The following is a 22614-nucleotide window of genomic DNA, read 5'->3' on the forward strand; positions in this document are numbered from 1 at the left end:
AACGTTACACAAGTGATTAGCAAAGCAAACCCAGGACACCTCAAGAGATCCCGTAACTACACGAGTCTCTCTTTCCTCTTCACCCCAGTTCCCAAAGCACCGAGGCAGGAGCAGGCAGGGCAGTCACGCACTCGGCTCACACCAGGGAAGAGAGAGCAGCAACAGCCCTCTGTCACTCAGGATTAGTAACAACAATTTCTGCTCTCAGCTGGGGCTCAGTCCATGTGCGGTCATGCGTTTGAGTTACCGCCTAGCCACGGTGGTACTGCTCAATTCAGGGTTAAACATGATACATTGTCCTTTAAGGAGGACAATTACTCCACAGCTTCACCATGCAAGCCTGATTATTTTGTATAAATTACGCATGCTTTGCTAAGGACTGTACCCTTGAAGAAGGAACTAAACACTGACAAAAAGGAAACATCCTGCTCCAGAAGGCACAGGATGATCGCCAAAGAACCATGAACTAGGGGAAAAGTAAAGGCAGCAGGGGGAGATCACAACCACCGACTCAATTCAAGGCTGGAAGAACTTGCCCCCCCCCCCCCCACTTGCAAGGAGGATGCGTGCTAGTTTACATAGCAAGTGAGGCTAATTTAAATATAACTGGCCAATAGTAGATGAGATGGTGACTACTAACCAATGAATGTAAATTTAGGTGTTTTTTTACTAACCCTGTAACAGAATAAATACATTGTTCTTCTTTGGTGTGGTGTGCCAGCTTTGTGGATTTACCCCCCAGCACCCATCTCTGCGCAGACATGAAAGAAACAAATTTCTCGGCTCTGCGTGTAAGATTGGCTTACTGCACACTGGGTACCGACCCCCGCTTGTGGGACAACACATCTGCAAGTACAGTACTGACCCAGATAGGAAACAGAGGGTGCCAGTTAATCCCAGGTGTCACATACACTGTACCTTCTTCCATCGCCTCCTCTCCATGAATTGTTTTCCAGGCTCTTCTGATAGATGGTACTTGAGATATATTCCAGATGTCAATTATATTTTGTAGTTTGTAAGCAATAAGTAGGTATAAGCAGAATATATGGTTTCCTTTAACGAGATAAGACATCCTGTAACTCAGAAGTAATTAAAGGATGTGTAGATAGATTTGTGAGAACACAGGAAAACAGACATATGGACTCAAGGACGAGGGAAACTAAGAATGCAAGTAAGAAGATAAGGGGTGGTTTGTTGGCATGAGAACAGCACTTTTGGAGGTCAAAGATTACTTGGCATGAAAGATACAAGAAGAACAAAGGAAAAACAGAAGTTTAATATCAAAATATTGAAAAGGGTAAAGAACGCTTAAGCAAGGAAGAGGATGGTAAGACCCCCGAAGAACACCCGACGACCACCCAAGGCAACAACTGCGACTGCGCCAAGGGCATTTGCATATGTTAATTATTTCTCGGAAATGTAATGAATAAGGTTTCCTGGAAATATGATGAATATTTATATCACACATGTATTTAAACTTCACTAACGAGCTTTACGGTGTGCACGATAGGTGGAGCGATCCCCCGTGTACCCAGCGCTGAAATAAACACGCCTGCTTTAGAACTCACTCTCCGAGTTGTAAAGTTTGTTGCGCGCGCCACTTCCACCTCATCCCAGCTCAGATACCTGCACACTGGCTCAGGGCTGGCGACCCTCGGGGCAGCAGCAGGAGCTGCTCTGACCCTGGTGCTGGGGTTGTTCCTGGGGCTGCGCACTCGGGCCCAGGGCTGGTGAGCTGGGCCACGGCAGGGCCCACGGGTGATGAGGTCTCCAGGTCTCCCCCGGGCCCGTCCACACTGCGAGACCACCTGCCCCTGCCCCTGCAACTGCCCCTGCCACTGGAACTGCCCCTGCCCCTGCCACTGGAACTGGAACTGCCCCTGCCCCTGCCCCTGCCCCTGCCCTGGGCCTGGCCTTGGCCTTGGCCTTGGCCCTGGTCCCCCCCTTGCCCCGGCTGCCCCACCCCGTCTCTCCCCCATTTCTCCTCAGGTCACTCCGCCTCTGCCCCCTCCGGCCCCGCCCCAGGTCGGCAGTGACTGACAGGCCAACACCGGCTCCGCTGATTGGCTCAGCCGTGGCCAATGGCGCAGCTGTTGCCGGGCGGGCGGGGCAGCCCGGGCCTCTCCTCACAGAGCTGCCCTGCGCCAGCTGCCCCCCGCCAGGGCAGCTGCTCCTCAGCCAGCCGGGACACTGGGCCTGCGGAGAGACGGCCTGCAAGAGGGGCCATTTCACCTGGAGCTGTTCTCTCAGCAGCGCAAGGTGTGTGCGCAGGTCTGCCCTCCCTCGGTCTGCTCGTGGGGTCTGGGCCCCCTCAGGGAGGGGACATGAGAGGACAGGAGGGGATCTGCTCTGGATTCGCTCTGGATCGACAAGTCTTCCCCAAAAGGCGGCTCTGTCTGGGCTCCAGCCACAGCCCCGGGCGGGAGGAGCTGCGTGACGGGAGCCGCTGGCCTCGGCCAGGCCGGCACCCGGCAGGAGACAGGGCTCTGGCCCCGGTCACGCCGCCCGTGCTGAGCCCAGCACCCGGGGCCTTCCTCAGGCCTCGCCTTCCCCTGGGGCTGAGGAGGAGAGACACCCTGTCCTGGGGTGGCCCAGGGCATCCTCCTGCGGCCAGAAGGAAGGACGGAGCCCCGTCCCTCTCCCCACAGGGGCTGACCACTGTCCTTCCCTTCTGTGCCTGGGGCTTCAGGGCCAAGCAAATGCTGGGGCACCGAGGGCTCCTGGGGCAGCTTTGGGCATCTCGGAAGCTGAGGCGTGGCTGCCCCTTTGCTTCTGCAGATGCAGTTATCTGCTACCCGCTCCACGATTAGAACTGTTTCTTCGTCATGGCATGTGGACTGGACAGATGCCACGTCCCTGTTAGTCTGGGAGGACTTCAGGGAAACAAGGAGGTTGCAGCATGCACCCAGGTAGGAGGACGGTGGAAAGGAGCCCTGACAAGGTTTTTCTGCTGTTTCAGATCTGAACTCAGACATTTGTGTGCATCCCAGCACCAAAGTCTGCTTTTTTTCCTCCAAGCTGCACAGCTTTTTGCCAGCAAAAGCGAGTCGGCCTGAGCTGGTCTTTGGGATAACTTGGCTCCTTCCATTTTGAATTGCGTGCCCACGCTTTTCCTTTTTTCCACCAATGTCTTCCTTTCAACCCCCTTCCCCCCAGGTTCCCTCCTCTTTCAAAGGTGATTGTGATTTCAGTTTCTAGACAGATCATGGAGCAGGTAGACCCAGGATGTAAGTGTGGACTGGTCTATATCTTCAGAGCTGTAGGCTGAGCTGTTTTACCTTGAAAGGCTAGATAGATATGGGCTATGGGTAGAGTTTCTGTTTGCTAATTAGTACTCCTTTTGGGGCCCTGTGACAGTGACAGTAAGTTTGTCTGCCTGCAGATCTGCAGCAGTTAAAACTGACACTGAAAGAGTTTCAATGATGGATGCTGTTCCGTGTGTTTCATTTTGGGTACCCATTTCACTGAGCTAGAATTATTCCTTTGCAGTTAGGTGATGGGGATCTTCTTGCACTGGTCTTTTCTTTCTGGAGCGCATCCTGATATCCTTTGTCATCCAGAGCTTTCCCCTCTGTTGCTAAGAAGAGTGATGGTCGTGATGAGGACTAAATCCGGTGAGTAACGATTTCTTCAAGTCTGATTATGAAGGTGCCAAGCCCTGTTTGGAGAGTCCAAAGGCTTCATTTCAGGCCCAAAGCCTCATTTTTAGCTTCCAAAGCCTCTTTTTTAGGGACAAAATCCTCCTTTTCATGGACCATAGGCTCATTTTTAGGATTCGGTCTGCAATTTTAAGGGCCCAAAGCCTCATTTTGAGCATCCAAAGACCCATTTTTAGGGTGCAAAGCCTTAGGTTTTGGTACCAAAGCATCATTTGAGGGCCCCAAACCTCATTTCAGGGTTCAAAGCCTCATTTTCATTTCTAAAGCACCATTTCTAGGGAGCAAAGTCCCATTCTTAAGGCCTTGACCCTCATTCAGAGAGTCCAAACCCGTCTTTCACAGCTCTGAGCCTCAAATGTAGTGCTCAAAGCCCTGTATTTGGCATCAAAGCTTCATTTCGGGGGGCCACAGAGGAACCAATAGGTTCACCTTGTTGTCAGGGTCCAAAGCGTATTTGTAGCATCTCCCCCATTCTTTGCAGTGACAAAGCCTGCTTTTGAGGGCTGAAATCCTCATTTGGAGGGTCCAAACCTGCCTTTCATTACCCATGGCCTTTTTTTAAGAAGCCACAGTTTCATTTTTAGGATCTTGTGGTGGTGTTTATGTCACTGCCGACAGGGCAGGCCCAGGAGCCTGGCTTGTGCAGATGCTTGTGATGTCACCTGTGGCCAAATTCCTCTGCCAGAGAGGGCAGAGGCTGAGCGGCCTCAGGAGAAACAGGTGAGAGGTGGGCCAGGGGCAGCTGGGGCAAGGGAGGGAGCAGGGCCAGGACCAGGACCAGGGGTGCCACATGCACAGGAGCAGGTATCTCATTTTTATAGAGCAGCATCACTTTTAGGATCCAGCCCGTTGCTTTGAGGGTCCAAGCTGCATCCTGAGTTTCCAAGCCCGCATTTTTAGGCTCCAAACCCCTCTTTTAGGGCCCAAAGCCTCAGTTTTAGAGTCCAAAACTTTGATTCTAGGGTTGAAAAGCTCCTTCTTATGGTCCAAAGCCTCACTTTTTGGGCCCAGGGACTTATTTTTAGGGTTTTAATCTCTCTTTTAGGGTAGTATGCCTCATTTTTAGGTTTCAAACCTTCATTTTTAGGACTGAAAGCCACTTTGTAGAGTTCAAAGCTTCGTTTATAAGGCCCAAATACACATTTTTAAGTCCCAAAGCCTCATTTTGAGTGTCCAAATACTCATTTTAGGGTCCCAACTCTTATTTTTGTTAAGAAATCCTCATTTTGATGGTCCAAAGCTTTATTTAGAAGCTCCAGAGCCTCATTTCGGGGTCCACAACCTTGTCTCTAAACTCAAATTTTGAGGGTCCGAACCTGATTTTCAGGGCCCAATGCCTCATTTTCAAGGTCCAAAGAATCATTTTTACAATCCAGCCCTTTATCGTTAGGGTCCTGAAGCCACATTTCAAGGGTCCAAATACCCATTTTTAAGGTCCAACCCCCCCTTTTACAGTACAACCCCCACTTTTAGAGCCCCAAGCCTCATTTTTAGGGCCCAGACCCTCATATGTAGATTCCAAAGCCTCATTTTGAGGGTCTAATAACTCATTGTTTGCTTCCAGAGGCCCATTTGGAGGGTCTGAATATGCATTTTTAGGATCCCTCATTTTTATGGTTGAAATTTTCAGGGCCCAGAGCTTCATTTTCAGGTCTGAAGAGTATTTTTTAGGAACCAAACCTTAATTTTGAGGCCCAAAGCCTCACAAAAGTGCTCAAACCTGCAACTTTAGGGTACAACCCCTCATTTCTAGCACCCCCAGTATCAGTTGTAAGGTCCAAAACCAATTACAGAGCCCATATTCTCTTTTTCAGGGCCCAAAGACTCAGTTTTAAGCTCCAAACCATCATCTTGGGATCCAAAGCCTCACTTTTAGGGCGCAAACCCACATTTTTATGGCCCAAAGCCTCGCTTTTAGGGATAAAAGCCTCACATTAGGGTCCAAAGTCTATATTTAGACTCCAAAGACTCATTTTGATGGTCCAGAGGCTCTGCTGCAGTTGGCAAAGTCTCCTTTTTAGAGCCCAAAGCAGCCTTTTTAGGCTTTCCAAAACTGCTTTTTCAAGCTCCAAAGCCTTTGGGATCCAGCCAGTTGCTTTGAGGGTCCAAGCTGCATCCTGCGTTTCCAAGCCTGCATTTTTAGGCTCCAAACCCCTCTTTTAGGGCCCAAAGCCTCAGTTTTAGAGTCCAAAACTTCGATTCCAGGGTTGAAAACCTCCTTCTTATGGTCCAAAGCCTCATTTTTAGGGTCCAAGCCTCATTCATCAGTTCCAAGCCCCACTCTTCAGGTGCAAAGACTTTTTGAGGGCCCAGAGCATCATTCTGAAGGCCCAAAGCCTGATTTGGAAGGGCCAAAGGCTCCGTTGTAGAGGCCAAAGCCTTATTTACAGTGTGCGAAGGCTCATTTTCGGGCCCCAACCCTCATTTTTTAGCTTCCAAAGCCTCCTTTTTAGGATCCAGTCTGCAATTTGGAGGGTCCAAATGCTCATCTGGAGGGCCCGAAGCCTCATCTTAGGGGCCAAACTCCTCATTTAGGGTACGAAGCCTCATTTGGAGCCTCCAAAGACCCTTTCTTAGGGTGCAAGGCCTTAGTTAGGTCGCTGCAAATTCAGCAACGGGTCGCTGCGCAAGCCTCCCTTCGGCACTGTCCTCCAAGAAGTGGGGTGGCGCTGGCTGCCTCCGAGTCAGCGGCTCAGCGTCAAGGAGGGAGACTGGACCACGGCGGTAGCTGCTCAGCAGGCGATGACATACAGAGGATGTCGCTGCTAGCTGATTGTGTTGCTTGAGGACAGAGGATGGGTAAGTAAGTGATGACCTACGGAGGAGGTCACTGCCGGGTGATTGTGACCACCACCGTGAGGGCGGAGGGCCAGTTGTCCCGCACAGAGGCCCCGGGCTCACTGTGCAAGTCGCACTGTGTGGTGAGGTCCTCGTCCTCCCAGCTGGGCACGGCCATCTTCTCCTGAGGTACCCCGTGTGCCACAGGGCGCTGATGATGGCTTCTGCCTGGGAGAGGAACCATTACCACTCACAGCTGGAGAAAGCAGCAGCTTTCCTCCCCAGTCTCATTGTTGAGGACTGTCTCAGGAGTGACAACCCCATTCAGACTGTCCACGGAGTGCTGCTCTTTGCGGATATTTCAGGTGGGGGGAGCAGGGAGGAGCAACCACGGACACGAGCCTTTTTGGGACACACTAGGCCCTTTGGAGCCCTGCCCCGGCACCTCAGACAGAGTGGCCATCTTGTCACTGCTGAGGTCTTCTGCTGGGATGCCCAAAGAGAGGGGGACAGGTTATGTTGGGCGGTCAACCGCTGCCACCGCCAGCACTGAGCCAGCGCGTGGGAAGGTGTGACCTACAGGTTCTCGGGCCGGGCAGCATGGAACTGGCTGCCGGGTCCTTTGGCCCACGTGGGCATTTCCTGACTTCTGGGTGTCCCTGTTAGAGGTTTCACTGCTTTGACAGAGAAATTCATCCAGAGGAGCGGCCCAGACAGAGGCACTGATGAGCTGGCGCAAACCCTCAATGACTACCTGTGTGACATTTTGGAGGGTAAGAGCCGTGCCGCGGGACTGTCTGGCAGCGGGCCGTGAGGCTGCTCATGGAGGGTGGAGGTAGACATGCTGGGCAGCCTGGTCCTGTCTCCTTGCAAGGGCTGCAGGAACAGCAAGAGCAGCCAGGGTGTCCTGGTGAATCAAGACCGGCACAGGTCCTTTCTGCTCCCCACTGTGGCCGAGGAGGCACCCGCTTTCTCAGCAGCTTCCTCTGTGCTTCTGGCATGAACACCCGGCTCGGTGATGCATTAGTGCCCAGAGCAGGCTGGGGGCATCCAGCAAGTGCCAGCGTGCGAGTGACCTGAGGATGCTGGCGCTGATATACGTGTGTGTGTCTCTGTGTGTGTGTGTGTCTGTGACACCCTCACGAGCCCCTTTTCACGGGGGACATCTTGACCCTTCTAAGCTGACCGTGAGCACATTGTGGCCACCTCTTTGGCAGCACCTGTAGAGCAAAGCAAGAGAGTCCTCAAAAATGATGAAGGGTCTGGAGCATCTCTCCTATGAGGAAAAGCTGAGAGAGCCGGGACTGTTTAGCCTAGAGAAGAGAAGGCTTGGGGGGTGATCTTAGTAATGTGTCTAAAACCTGAAGGGAGGGTGCAATGAGGACAGAGCCAGGCTCTTTCCAGTGCTGCCCAGTGTGAGGAGCAGAGGCCATGCCCCAGGCATGCACTGAAACACAGGCCGTTCCCTCTGTATGTCAGGAAAGACTTTTTGAGTGTGAGGGTGACTGAGCGCTGGCAGAGGTTGCCCAGGCAGCTTGTGGAGTCTCCCTCCTTAGAGCTATGAAAAAATGATCTAGCCACCGTCCTGGGCAGCTGGCTCTGTGCAGCCCTGCTTGAGCAGCAGGGTTGGACCAGATGGACCCCAGAGGTCCCTTCCAGCCTCCACCTTTCTGAGATCTGGTGGCAGCTCGCAGCCCTGCCTCCCTGCCTGCTGTGCACATACCAGGGCTGTGGCCCCTGTGAGCCTGGGAGGCAGGCCAGAGCGGTGCTTTCCTGAGCTGTGCCCCACGGTGCACCCTCACCTGGGTGCTCCTCTCGGGGTAGAGGGGCTTGCTCTGTGGCTTCTGGAAGAAGGTGCCCACATGGCTCTTCCTTTCCTTCTCTCTGTCCGCAGAGATGCTGATTTTTGGAGGAGACATCTTTAAGTTTGCTGGTATGTACGCAGGACGACGATGCCCACGTGTGCTGACCTGCGGCATTTAAGCGTTGTGGCGGCCGTTTGCTGTGCTCTCCTTCTCAAGAGGCTCTGTGCAGCACCTTGAGCCAGCTTCCTGGCCACTCACGCACCCCCCGTGCAGTGCCCTTTCTCCAGGCTTCGCTTTCTCCCTGGGCCTGCCTGCCTCCGGTTTGGCTTTGGCAAGGGCTGTGGTCTCCCTCATTCTGCCCCTGCTGGTAGGACCCTGGGCTGGGGGTGGGGGCAAGGAAGCACTGAGAGGAGGAGACCCCCTAGAAAGCACAGCCAAAGGTGTGTGTCGGGGTGGTGGTGAGGGGCAGGGAGGCCCTGGTGATGGCGGAGCTCGGGCTGCCAGGCTGCGAGGGGAGGAGGTGGCCCTGGTGTGCTGCAGCTGCAGAGGAGCGCTCGGGGCAGGGGGTGCCACCGCTGCCGGCTGTCGGCCGCTGAGGCTGGCCCGGGAGAGGAGCGGTGTGCCGGTGCCCAGGGTTTGGCCCTCCAGGACGATGCCCTCCCACAGGCCCATCTTCCTCAGCACGTCGGCCAGTTTCTGCTGTCCCTGCCGCTGAGCGTAGGTCGGGGAGAGTCAGGTCTCAGCAGAGCCTTTACCTTTCCCTCACTTTCCCCAGGGGATGCTGTGCTGGTGCTGTGGAGAGCACCACCCCGGGAGCTGGCTAAGACCATCAGCCTGGTGCTGCAATGTAGCCGGCAGATCCAGAGGAAGTATGGGAATCGTGACACGCGCGTGGGTCAGAAGGTCCGACTGAAGATAGGTACGGGCGCTGTGGCACGGGGTGCTTCTCGCTGGCAGGGAATGGGGGGATCCGTACTGGGGCTAGTGCCAAAGGAAAGCATCTCCTGTGAGCATTTAAGGGGCCAGCTGTAGTCTGGGTGGGGATGGGAGACCAGGCCTGCTGGGTTTGCGTGCGTTTGCAACTGCAGAGGAAGCTTAAAGGCAAAGCGGGCGTCAGATCAAGTATGAGGGTCCTTGAATGTCTGATTTAGCACAGATGTCTGTGGGAGGTAGTTATCTTTCCATTTTTTCAGGTGGGGGCAGCTCTGCATCCTTTGCCCTGCTGGATTCTCCCCTGCCTCTCACAAAGAGCAAAGGGGAGCTGCTTTGCACATGGCTCTGGGAAGGGCTTTGGCAGGCTGTCGTGTGTTCTCAAGCAGACAGCTACAACCTGCCTGCATGTTGGTGGAGCAGGCAGTGATCAAGCCCGCCTGGTTTGCTGGGCTTCTGGGCAGGCTGCTGGGCTTCTGGGCAGGCAGCTGGCTAAGACACCCGGCACTCTCAACACACTGTCTATTTCTAGACACCCGTTTCAGGGACCTGTGTCAGTATGCCCCTGAGGAGGATGGAGGATGGAGGATGCCCTCCCCTTCCATAATGCCCTCCCCACTGGGCTTCAGATTAGGTTCTGAACAGCTGAGATGCTGGGGGCTGTAGAGCTCCAAATCTTCCCTGTGTCAGTGCTGCTTCTCCCTCTCTCTCTCACCAGGGATCTCTGCAGGGCCCATGGACCTCCTGCTAGTCGGAGACAGGAGGCGGCAGTACTTCTTGATCTGTGGCCAGGCCCTGGATGAAGTTCGTGAGGCCGAAGAGCTTGCGAACGCAGGTGAAGTAATCCTCTCGGCCACCTCCTGGGAGCTCTGTGAGCAGCACCGGCTCAGGACCAGGCGCCCTGCAGGCAAAAGAGCTGTGAAGGTAGGTGGATGGGATGGCCTGTAGAGCCATTTTGAGGACCCAGACCTGGACATGAAGGAGGGAGGTGTCAGAAGGCTGAGGAGCTGGATGTGGAGAGAGTTGGAGCTGTGGAAGTGGGTAGGCAGCTGAAGCTCTTGTCCTTCCATCTCAGGGGTAACAGTGGGCTGGGCTTGCTTGGTTTGAGGGGTCGGGAGGCACTGGGAGGGTTTTGGCCCCACCAGCAATATCCTCTGTGGGTCATGGCGCTGTGGTTGACAGCTGGGGGATGCTTGGATGATGCCTGCCCAGCTCCGGTGCTTCTGAGGAAGCACTGCTGTCCCATCCAGCCAGGTGGGCTTGTTCTCCCCTTTTCTGGGCAGTGACGGTGGAGGGCGGGCTTTGTCCCCTGGGACTCCTGGGGAGGCCAGTGGCAGTGCCTTCACGCCGTGTGTCTTCAGGTTACAGGCATGGATCGGATGTCTTGGTCAGAATGCCAAGACGCTTTACGCAAGCTTGTGCAACACCCAAGGAGCCGCCGCTTGGAAGGGGAAGGTGAGTGCCAACTTCACCTTGTTCGCAGATTGCCTGGAAAGGTGGGGCCTGGCTGCTTCAGGGGCCAGAGAGGAACCACCCCCGCCCTCTTCCTCCTTTCGGTTAGCACTCATGCTTTTGGCCCTTGTGTGCATCAGCTGGGGCAGTGGCTGCTGCTGCCTTCTCCCTCCAGGGGACAGCACTGCCGTGAGCATCTGGAGGTGGCAACATGAGCAAACGCAGAAGACTCTTTCTCCCCCGTTTCCAGTGCCAGCCCCTGCTTTCCAACACCTCGTAGTCCCATCCTCCCAGCAACCACCTGCTTTTTCTCTCCTCAGGTGCCATGAGGCCCGCTCTTCCCCTGCCCAGCGGTCCTAATGCGCACGACATGCTTAGCAAGTACATATCAGAAGCTGCTCTCAGGAAGGTACGTCCAGGCCACCACTGCTGGGGGCTGCATTTTTGGAGGGCAGAAGAAGTGGTGCATTGCAGAGATGGAGTTCTCACGAGAACAGACAAACAGAAGAAAACGCACCCTGAGAAGACAACGCGGGGAAACTGAGCCAGGGGGCACTGGTGCTGCACCATTGCGTGTGTTGTTCTCAGAGAGATATGGGTGGTGGGAGGCAGACTTCTGTCTGTCTGTCTTTTCTGTGGGTATGGTTCTGGATGTGCTGCGGTCGTGACAGTGGGATAAAGGGGAGGTTGCACTGAAGTCCCCAGAGCATCCCTGCGGGTCGCCCCTCATGTCCATACTTGTCCCAGGATGGGGTGTTACCGGAGCAACTTTCTCTCCTTTGTCATTTGCGTTAACGATTCGGTATCTGCCTGCCACAGGCTGGGCAGCCTGCCCGCCATTTGCACCGAGAGGAGGATTTAGCCCTTCCTCGGGTAGTACCTGCTATTGCCAGTATGCCTGCTCTCCCTCGGTATCTGGTATGGGGAGTAAGCCCCCGGGAGAGCAGGCTGGTGAAGCCATCGTGCTCTTGTCTTCCAGCTTGATGACAGAGTGCCGCTGGAACTCTTCTCTGAGCTACGGCCAGTCACCAGCCTCTTCGTCCAACTGCAGTTGACTGCAGGTATCAACACAGTGGCCATCCACACCGCCGTCCACGATGCCAGCAGGATGATGCTGGAAATCCTCTGTCCTCACAAAGGCAAAATCAACAAAATCGTCCTGTTTGATAAAGTAAGTGTGTGGGAGCAATCGCTTCCCCCCACCCTGAGAGGGTGGGCGGTGAGCAAGAGGGAGAGGCTCCCTCTTAGGCACTGTAGCAAGATGTGCTGCATCTGTCCTTGGCAGGGCTGCGTGTTCCTCTGTGTGTTTGGCCTCGGCGGAGAAAAGCTGCCCTACGAGAGCATTCACGCCTTGCAGAGTGCTAGTCAGATCTTCAATTCCTGCTCCATGATGCTCATGGAAACAGAGTGAGCGTGTGGTGGGGGTGCATGCTGCCTGGGATGGCGCAAGGGGGCTTCCCAGAAAGAGACGTGTCTTCTAGCTTGCTCTGCCTCGTCCCTGGCAGGAAGGAGGCCAGTGCCCTGGGAGGTGGCAGGCGAGCCCCGGACTTAGCCCTTGGCAGCCAGGCGGAGTCCCTCCAAGCACACCCTGCTAGCCACCGTGCTGGAACGAGCCCTTGCAAGGGCGAGAGGCTCCTTGGTGCCAGAGGCAGGCCCTTCTGGGCAACTGGCCCACGAACGGGATGGGGTCCAGCCGCCTGATCTCAGGTTGCTGCCATCGCAGGCAGTGACATCATGGGTGCCTTCTTCCCTCCCTCTTTGCTCACGAGAGGGCTGTGGCCTTCTGCAGGTTGCAGCTCAGGGAATGTGGCCTCAGGGGAAGCGTCCAAAACTTCCCACGTGCCTTCTACCCCGTCCTTTGTCCCTTGCAACGTGGGTATGTTGCGCCCCTGAGCTCTCCACGTCCCCAAGACCCACGCTGGCCAGACAGGATGGCGGGTGGCCCAGGCTAGCGCCGAGGGGAGGTGCGGGAAGGGATGAATCTGGGCGGGCAGGACTGCGCCTGGGGCGCTGCTGAAGCTGCGCTGTTTCCCTGTGTGCCAGGGCGGTGTCTGTTGCAGTTACCAGTGGGACGGTGTTCTGCGGAGTCACCGGCCACCCTCTGAGGCATGAATACACAGGTAGGAGGCGTGCGTCTGAGGCGCGGGAGGCTGGCATGGGCCTGCTTAAGCATAGGACTCTGGAAGAGGAAGGCGGGCTGGGAGAGGGCTTTCCCAGCAGCCGGTCAGGAGCGGCCCAGGCAGTGCAGGTCCTGGCCCATGGCAGGAGAATGGGCTCTGTGGCCGTTTGTTCCCCTGGGTTCTGCTGATTCCGCTGTGGGGTTGGCCTGTGCTGGAGGTGAGGCAGCCATTGGCCTGGAAGGGCGCCACGGGGCTGGTCGCACGGAGATGTCAACGCACGCGCGCTCTCTCTCTCTCTGGCAGTCATTGGCCAGAAGGTGAATTTGGCAGCCCGGATGATGGTGCACTACCCTGGGCTGGTGTCCTGTGATGCAGTGACCTACGCCTCCTCTCGGCTGCCCCCTTACTACTTCAAGGAGCTGCCGGAGAGAAAGATGAAAGGCCTCAGTCATCCTGGCACTGTCTATCAATATGTGGGGATCACCAAGAAGAGGTGAGTGACCTCTGAGAGGGCTGGATGAGGGGATTGTGGCATCAAGGGTGCAGCCTTGGCCAGCAAAGAGGAATTAGGCAGAGAGAGACCAAGCTGGTCTCCCTTGCCTGTGGCTGAGACGGTGAGAAGCCCTGGCGCGGGAGGCTTTTTGCCTCTCTCCCCTGCTGTCTCCTGCTGCTAAGAGAGCGGGAGCGAAGCCACAGGGATGGGGAAGGTTTGCCTGTCTTGGCAGACACAACCTGGCCTTGCAGGCTCTGTCCAAATGGCTTTCAACTGTGCTTGCTCCACCACGTGCCCTGGTAATGCTGACCCAAGGAGGTTTTTGTCCCGGCTGCTTCCGAGCAGGAAGCTTTGGGCCAGCCTGGTTCCCATGGGGAAATGTGGACCATGGGGACACTCTTCCTCATGTCTTCCTGCTGAAATGTCAGCTCTTCCTCTGGGCCAGGATTTGACCTTCTCTTTGGATGACGGTTTGAATGTTAACATTGCCATCTCTTGGAAACTACAGGAGGACTTGAGCCAAAGGTGCTAAGGTGCTTGGCATCCCAACCCGTTCAGTGACACAAGTCCTCCTTTCCAAGACACTTGTTTCTCTTTGCCAGCGTGTGCTAGCCAACAGCACGCCCTGGCTCCTTTCACATGTCTCCGATGTCTCTTGGTTTGGCCTCTGGTGGTGGACTCTTGATACGTTCTCCTGTCCTGCCATGGCCGTTGGGCTTCTTTATGCTTGAAGCTGTCCTAGCGTGCAGCTTGAACTATGGGTGGGGGTGCATACAGGGGAAAACATGCTGCTCGCAAGAAAAGCAGGTGCACGAGGAGCACATCCTGCCCCTCTACGCCAGGCTGCTTCTCTGTGTCCCCTGGCTTCTCACCAGCTAATTGACTTGTGTTTTCTTTTCCCCTGCTTCTAGCATATTTGGCATGGGTCTTGCCAAGAAGAGGTCAGAGTACGCCCCCTTACTGGGTAGGTGGAGAATGCCTTGCTCTTCTGAAGCCCAGTTTCTTCCCCTCAGTAACTTCTAGTGCCATGCTGGGAAGGGAGAAGCTTTTGCCGGGGATGGTGTTGCCTGCAGCGGCCCTAAGGAAGTGCGGCCTCTCTTGGCCCCTACTTGGTTGATCTCTTTGGGGTGGAAAGCAGGGTGAGGCGCCTGGTGCTGCCTTGCCGTGCTCCAGACCTGGTACGAAGGTACCTTTCAGCTACGGAGCTGCTCACACCTGGGGGCTATGTCTTTGGGATCAGGAAAGAGATTGCCTTCTGCCAGACTGACGGAGAGTTCCGGTGGTGGGTTCTCCCCCTTGTACTCCTCAGAGATCCTTTCTTGGCATCATCTGGGTGTAGACATGGAAACGTCAGGACACACGGGGTGCCTTTAATCACGCGGTGTCTTGCTGGAGGTTTTGGGCCCTGTTACAGGTTAACCCCGGGAGGCAGCTCAGCCCCACAGAGCCACTCGCTGCCCCCAGTGGGATGGGGAAGAGAATCAGAAGGGTAAAAGTGAGAACAGTGCTGGGCTGAGACACACACAGCTTAATAGGTAAAGCAAAAGCTGTGCAAGCATGCAAGGTCGAATCAGGCATTCGTTCCCTGCTTCCCATTGGCAGGCAGGTGTCTAGCCATTTCCAGGAAAGCGGGGCTGCATCATGCGTAACGGTGACTTGGGAAGACAAACGCCGTAACTCCAAACGTCCCCCCTTCCTCCCTCTTTCCCCTAGCTCTTCTTGCCAAGCACCGCATCATATGGTATGGAATAGGGCTTTGGGCAGTTGGGGTCAGCTGTCGTGGCTGTGCCCCCTCCCAGCTTCTTGTGTGCCCCAGCCTGCTCGCTGGCGGGGCGGCATCAGAAATGGTAAAGGCCTTGACGCTGTGCAAGCACTCTTCAGCAATAACCGAAACAGCGTTGTGTTAGCAACACCCGTGTCTGGTCACAAATCCAAACCATAGCACTGTAGGAGCTATCACTGAAGAAAATTCACTCTAGCCCAGCCAAAAGACACTGAAGATGCTGCCTCGGCTACCAGGAAGTGCCCTGTGGCTCATGCTACAGCAAGGAGATGCTGCAGCAACTCGCATCATCTCTTCCAGTCTTGTGCTGGATCACTGCGGGGAGTTGCATGGGGCCAGCTGAACCTCTGTGCCTGTGGGAGGGCAGAGGGTGGTGGGACGGGGAAGAAGGCATAGGAGCTGCGCTGTGGGGCAGGCGGGCCCCCTCCCGCTCTGAGGAAGGCAGAGGTAAAAAAGCTGGGATGAGAGGGCAGGAAGGAGGTCTGGCTGTAGGCAGGCTGGTGGAAGTGGTGGCGGGACAGGGAACTGCAGTGGAGGGTGCCAGCCAAAGTGACATCTCTCTGCTTTTCAGCACACCCAGCAGCTGGTTTTCTTGTTTGTCTTCACAGGTCGGGAGAAGGAGATTGACCTCTTTGGCAGCTGCTTGAAAGCCTACGAGGACTTAGGACAAAGGCACATCCTGGCATTTGAGGGACGATGGGCTCCGGAAAGAGCCACTTACTTACCGAACTGGCCTATTTCGGCCAGGCTGCTGGCCACAGGTACAGGTTTTTGACCTCTAGCTTTGGGACGCTGCCCCTGCCCATCACCTGGCAGCCATAGAACATTCCGTCCCCTCTGCCGGTGCGCCTGGCCCTTGGACTGCAGCCTCTCGAGAAAGCCTCCTGGAGACACTCCCTAGGAGCACCTGCATGCTCTGCTCCCGCCTCTACATCTCTGGGGAGCTGGAGGTGGCTTCTTGAGCCATGCCCTTTCCTCCTTCACTTCTGGGCCAGGCACAGAGAGAAAGAAAGAGCCCGAGCCCAAGCCCAATGCTTTTCATCTGACTCCAGACCCAACAGACAGCAGGGTGGCCTGTCTCGGAAGCCCTGCTTGCCCTCTGCCTGTTTCCCAGAAGGAGCACTGGGGCAGAAAAGCCTTCCTGTGGTCTGGGAAGCAGGCTGCTAAGGCCTGGAGCCCAAAGGCAAAGCCGCCACTTGCTCCATCCTTGCCCCTTAGCCCCATGAGTTCCTCTGCAGGGGGACGTAGCGAGACCTGGGCCGGCGCTGGGGAGACACAAGAGTCTGGACCCGGCTCTCCCGGTGGCTTGGCAGCAACTGCCCCTCTGTGCCCTTTCTCGTATGAGGAGCGAAAAGCTTGGCCTCCTCTGGGAAGCACTTTGAGACGAGTGGCTGACAAGCCCCCCCCCCCCAAGGGCATCTGCACCCCTTTTGTCTTAGAAGGCTTGGGCTGTTGGGGATCTCAGTCCCCTTTGCTTTTGCACGGCAGGGTAGTTGCCATGGAACTGCTAGAGGTCAACATGAAGCAGTCCTTCTGTGCCATCCGTACGCTGATGGCCAGGGCCCTGGGCCTCCAGGACTGTGAACAGTGCGGTGCCAGGCAGCACACGCTGCAGACAGAGCTCCGAGGGACAATTGAAGAGAGCAGCTTTTGCCTCCTCAATGACATTTTCCTTGTCGAGGTGAGAGCAAGAGGCCTCTCTGGCCCTGGAGAAGGCCTTCTCGTGAGCTTTTCTGGGTCTGATGTTGTGGGGGCGCACTGCTGGGAGTGCCTTAGCTCAGGGGTGGGAATCGTGGGGGTCATAGCACAGGTTTCCCATTCCTGGGCCCTGGGGGGCTCCCTTTCTGGGGTGAGTTCATGTCCCACGCTGCGTCTGGCGGTGCCCGGTGCCCTGTTCAGCACCTTGGAAGTGGCATTGGAGAGAGGCTGGTGCTGGGCGAGTGGTCTGCTCCAGCCAGCCCAAGCGTCCTACAGGCAGAGAACCAGCTCTTCAGCCCACCCCCAAGCCCCAGCTCTGCCAGCGACCCTCAGCAGAGGGCCTCTGCTTTAGGCTCCAGGTGAAGTCCCCACTGTGGCTCCTTGCACCTGTGCTGGGGAGAGGTAAGGTGCTGAGGCCAGCAGAGGCAGTTTGCTCTGCGGTCTTGCTTGGTGGGTTCGTGTGCCTAGCCCCAGAGCGATGCTCCTCCCTGACTCTGCTTTTCTGGCCAGTTTCCCGTTTCGGACAAGGTTCGCGAGATGCGTGGAATTGAAAGAAAAAAGGAGTTGCACTCGACTTGGGCAAAAGTGCTAGAGAAGGTGAGCATTTCTCCTTCCTTTCTTCCTCCTGGGTCAGAGAAGGAAAACAAGCCTGCTGGCTGCGGGCTCTGCACCACAGCAGTGTGAGCGGGTGGGAGGACCACACGCCCGGGCCATCGCCCTTCAGGGCCTGAGGAACGCCCCCCCCCCCCCCCGCAGCCCCACAAACACACCCCATAACTTTCCTCTTGTCAAGTGTACCCTGGAGAAGGAGCAATGGCTTCTGCATTCCCTTGCCCAAGCTGCCTCCTTCTGCAGGTCAGGTGGTGTTAGGTGTGACCTTAAAATCTCAAAGAAATTAAGAGTCAGTAAGCTTCTGAGCAGGGAAGTGGCTGGGGAGAGACTTCCGAGCATCCTCTCAAGAGACAGAGGCTCAATCTCCTCCCCTGCAAGATGCTTGGGATTCCACTGGATTGCCCTCAGAACATCCTGCTTTTTTTCAGACCATTGGAGGAGAATTTGGCATATTCGTCATTGACAATGCCCATTTCATCGACCCTGCCTCCTGGAGTATCATGTCACCCCTGCTCCGAAATGTCTCCTACTTCATGGTCATGAGCTTAGCGCCGGGCTACGCAAGAACAGAGGGCTTTTGCAAAGCTGCAGCAGACAACACAACGTCCCAGAAAATCACCTATCTTCGTCTGGATGAGCTGAAACCTTCAGCTGCGGTGCAGACAGTCTGCCAGAACCTTAGAGTGGACAGCACAGATCTAGCGAGGTAAGTTCGAGGCGGGGGAGCTCTTCCTGAGGGCTTGAACCTATGCAGACCACGGACGGGAATCAGCCCCCAGGAAAGGGAGCGCAGGGCCACTAGAAGCATCACCGACTCTAGGGAGTACTCTAGGAGCTGGGTTGCTCGTTATGCCTTGTCCTGGCAGGCGTGAGCTGAGAGTGGGCCACTGCCGAGACACAGAGCGTGGGAGGTGTCAGCCCTTCGCGGCTGCACAGAGAGGAAGGGAGGAAGAGTCCTGAGCCCAGGCGTGGCTGGGCTGTGAAAAGGCCTTGGTCTAGGTGGCCAGGCTGTGGGGGAGATGCCCTGGGGCAGAGGCCTGCCCTGCTGCCAGAGAGGATCTAGGCTCCTGAGGAGAGGAAAGGCAGGGCTCGCTGCTCTGCACTTTGGCCGTTGTCCACGATTCTTTTCCCATGGACTTCAGCGAAGGCTGGAGCTTCAGGGGGGCCCAAAAGCCTAAGCCAGCAGAGGACTGTCCCATTCAAAGGCGAGGTGCAGCTGTGACAAAGATGCTGGCTACCCTGTATTGCCCAAGTGACTTGCCGCTGAACCGTGTTTCACCTTACTCCCCTTGTGGTGGTCACTGCCGTGTCTGCTCCTGTCCAGGTTCCTGATCCAAAGAAGCTCGGGGATCCCGTATTACTGCAAGGAGCTGCTGGGCTGCCTTCTTTGCAACGACATGCTCTTGCTCCGCACCCGGAGGCGGGCTGAAAAAGCAGAGGACAACTGGGAGAGCCTGATCAGTAAGCACCTTTGCTGCTGACTAGCGAGTTGCTGTGGCGCATTCTCCGCAGCACAGTCTTGCCCCATCATTCCCCCGCGGGTCTGGGCAGAGTCAGATCTTGCAGCGGTGCAGAACGTGGTCTGGCGGAGGCGTGGGCTCCTGCGTGCCTTGCTGTTGGGACAGCCAAAGCAGGGGCTAGCGAGTTCTGGTGGCTTGGAGGGGCCTAAATTCTTGGGGCGGGGGTTGGGGGGCTAAAACAACAGGGGAAATGGTTCCAGAGCACATGTGTTTCTGGTGTTTCTTAGGCGTTCTAATGGGCATGGAATTTACCCTGGCCCAACACCAGCTCACTTGAGAACAAACCCCAGCTTGAGGCGAGGGACGGGCCCGGGAAACTTGAATTCAAAACCATAAATCCCCACAAGGGTGCTGGTAATGGAAGAAAACGGTGGCAATGCCACCGAGCGCCCCATGCCAGCCGGAGTGCTGTGGCCTTGGGAACAGCCAGGGCTGATGCTGCATTTTGCATGATCCCTGGCAGTTTCCCTGGCTGTGGAGGTAGCCCTGTCGAAGGCAGCAATGCTGCTGCTTTCTGTCGCGGGGCATTCAGTTGCCCCCTAGGCACTCCAGAAGCTTTGACTGAGGGGCTGTTTGGGAAAGCTGGTCTGAAGGCAGAACACCTGTCTGTCCCGGGAGGGCTATGCAAAGAAATGCTTGCAGTGGGAACTGTTTTGCTGTGCTTAATGACCACGTTCAGCACATGCAGGTCCCTGCGCTTGCACTGGACCATGTCAAGTGGGACTTGTCCCCTCTGAGGCGAATTTTGAAACATTTGCAAGCCGCAAGTTACTTTGCACATTGCCTTATTCGTGTTCTCTTGCTCCACCCAGCTTCTGCAGTTGAGGCTTCACCCCTCGCAGCAACCTCGAGCTCCAGCGCGGGGAATGATGGCAGGGTCTGCATCATCAGGCCAGACGTGAACCCGGAGAACACGGTGCTGCCCACCACCTTGAAAGGTGAGGGACCGAGAGCCGCTCTGCCGGCTCGCGGCTGTGCTGGGGCCCCTTGGCGGGGCATTGGCTAGAGGGAGGCTGGGCGTTTGTGTGCTGCAGAGTCACCCTCTCAGCTTGGGGGCTCTGCTGGGAAGGTGGCTCCAGTGCAACCAGAAACAGGCCTGGGGTTGCGGGCAGCCATTTTCCCCTCCTGGGCGTGGACCAGCTGTGAGCCTGCTGGCTGCTTTCCAGCAGCAGGTAGGAGAGAAAAGGCTATTGGTGCAACACTAGGACGGCTCCCTTTTCTCACAGAAACAAATGCTTTGCTGGGAAAAGTCTTTGACTTGCCGCTGACTCAGCTGTGATCGCGGCTTTGCCCTCGCTATTCTCTTCTTAAGCTCCCCAGCTAACGGTGCTCTCAAGGCACTTAATCCAAACCAAATCCATTGGTTTTTTTCTGTGGATTGGCACGGAAATCCCTCCATAGCCAGGGGAGCTGGATGGGGGAGCTGTCAACGACTGTCCCTCCTCTCTAGCCGTAGCCATTTGTATGACCCTTGAAGAAACGTCATGCTAAAGCGTTCCTGCTATTAAGTTGTTTTGTCCCGTCCCGTCCTGTCCCCCAAAACAATGAAAACCAAACGAAAGGCATAGTATTGTCTGGCCAAGTTAAGAGAGCCACTGTGGGGAGTTCTGAGTCCACCTCTGCGGTGGGGAAGGTTCTCTGTTTTCTGTGCGCGCTGTTGGGCAAAAGCCTACTCCAGATGTGGTAGGGCGCATCATGGATGCATGTACCTGCTGGATCCTGCCCTCCTCACCCCAGGTGGGCGAGTGTTTGTTTGAGCGTCTCGCTCTTCCCCAGGCCTTGTGGCCTGCGATTCCAACAGGTGCGGAGCCATTTTGAAGACGCCTGCCCTGGGTTGCAATTGCCCAGCAGGTGCGGTGCCGAGGAGAAGAGGCCAAAGTCGACCCCGTTTCATGTGTTGAGACTTTCCAGCCTCTCCAGCCTCAGCATGGGAAACAGGCAAGAGAGAAAGAGGTGTTGCTTCTTTTTGACAGAGATTGCGCTGGCCCAGCTGGACCGGATAAAGCCACTGAAGCAGACGGTTTTGAAGTTTGCAGCTGTCATCGGGCCAGTGTTTACCACCCAGCTGCTGTCGCACATCCTTCCTGATGGCATGAGGCACAAGATGAATTGCTTGTTGGACATGCTGGTGAGCGACAACATCCTTAAGTGGCTGAAAACCACAGAGGTGCCAGAAGATGTCCGAGATCCTACCAAGGGGCCAGGCACCTCTCGGCAGGCAGGGAGTGGTAAGTGGTAGCAGTAAAGAGGCCAAGGGAGCTCCCAGCTGTGTCCTGGTGGGGCTCCCCAGGGCATGGTGCACTTCCCCCCTCTGCCCCAGTAATGGCTGGGTGGAGCTCAGGCAGGCATGGCGGTTCGGGATGGCTTGTTCAAAGATCTTACAAGTCAATCTCAAAGAACACTAGCTTTGCGCTGGAGGGAAGTTCCCACCAGCCGTCCCAAGTGCCTCTGCTCCTCTGCCTTCAAGTGCTGCTCGTAGCGCAGGCACGGGAGGGCATCTGGAATCACCGATATCCTCTCCCAGTTGCCTGCGGCATCCAGATCAAAGATGCCCTCCAAAGTGCCCCAGGCCCTTTGAGAGGCTTTTGTTCAGCTTTGATTCCCCTGTGGTGCAGCAGGGGAAGCTCAGGAGGCTGGGGACTGCCTTGCCAAGAGCGGAGAGAAAGCACTGGCCGGGGCTTGCTTCGGCTGGCGGCAACATCCCCAGCTCCTGTCTGGAGCACAGCTGAGCGCTGTGTCCCCAGGGCTGTGCTAGCATCAGCAAGGCAAGGCGGGCCCTTTCGCCTTGTCCTGCAAGGCTCGGTGTGCAGTAGCACCGGTTTGCTGCTAAGGATGCTCACCAAGGCACGACTTTCATGCCCCCGGCTGGGACGGCCCTGAGCCCTGGCCCCAGCTCAGGCTGATGCAAAGGCCCTTTGCCCTGCAGGTGTGGAGAGACCCTCTCCGAGCAAGAAGACCACGGAGCGGCAGTCTGGCGTGCTGGTCTTCTGTGTCCCACTGCCGCGGGAGGCTGCCTACGAGCTGTGGCCCGAGAGACAGTGGGTCGCCTTGCACCGCAAGTGCGCCGCCTTCCTGGAGCGGCACGCGCACAAATGCAAGAGCTGCGGCCAAGGGGACTTTGTTGCCTTCCACCGCTTCACCGTCACCAGAACCTGGGAGGGAGGGAGCAGTCAGGGCCCTGCTGAGCAGGGTGACCCTCACAGCTGGGAGGCCTTGGTGCTCGCAGGAGAACAGCTGACCATTTGCTAGCCTCAGCATCCTGTTGCTGTGGGGAGTACGTGCTGAAGGCCCTGAAGAAATCACCATATCCGCCTGAAGCTAGCAGTCTCTGTGGGAATGGCTGAACTCTTCGGAAAAACTGCGTACTCCTCCCTCGAAAAAGGAACTGCAAGGGACTGGAAAAAGGAACTGAAAGGAACTGCAAGGGATTGATAATCAGCGCTTGAAACTGGGACTTGTCATCATCGTCTGTCTGCTGCAACCTGGAACTTGGACCCCCATCACCTGCACCAAGATCGAGTCAACGGGACGTTGCTGGCTTCGTGGTGGTGGTAACTAGTCTTGCTGCATCTCTCCTGTCTTCTTGCTTAGGCCTGCCACTTTTTTCTTTCTTCTTCCCCCTGTCCTGTCGCTATTATCAGTTGTTATAGGAAATAAAACTTGTAAGGTTGTACGGCATCTGACCTCGTTTGTGTCTTAATCTCGCTCTTGGGATCGTTTAAGAACCCTCCCCGATATTGGATCGGGACAGCGCCGTGGCAGTC

General features: G+C 56.1%; 1 protein-coding gene across 1 annotated transcript; it reads left to right on the top strand.

Annotated features, from left to right (window-relative positions):
* The first annotated feature begins 2157 nt into the window (after positions 1–2157).
* LOC128138625 (adenylate cyclase type 10-like) lies at positions 2158–22099 on the top strand. The gene is made up of 22 exons (XM_052779814.1): positions 2158–2259; positions 2779–2909; positions 3490–3614; positions 7106–7210; positions 8332–8370; positions 9018–9161; positions 9891–10096; positions 10534–10627; positions 10945–11033; positions 11604–11795; positions 11910–12031; positions 12668–12744; positions 13048–13237; positions 14149–14201; positions 15629–15781; positions 16016–16701; positions 17229–17315; positions 17759–18036; positions 18655–18791; positions 19672–19788; positions 20824–21078; positions 21777–22099. The coding sequence occupies exons 3-22, from the start codon at positions 3497–3499 to the stop codon at positions 22097–22099; spliced, it is 3465 nt and encodes a 1154-aa protein (XP_052635774.1). The 5' UTR covers positions 2158–2259; positions 2779–2909; positions 3490–3496.
* The last annotated feature ends 515 nt before the right edge of the window (positions 22100–22614 follow it).

Source organism: Harpia harpyja, unplaced genomic scaffold (assembly GCF_026419915.1).
Source record: "Harpia harpyja isolate bHarHar1 unplaced genomic scaffold, bHarHar1 primary haplotype scaffold_75, whole genome shotgun sequence".
In the NCBI taxonomy this organism is placed as follows: domain Eukaryota; kingdom Metazoa; phylum Chordata; class Aves; order Accipitriformes; family Accipitridae; genus Harpia; species Harpia harpyja.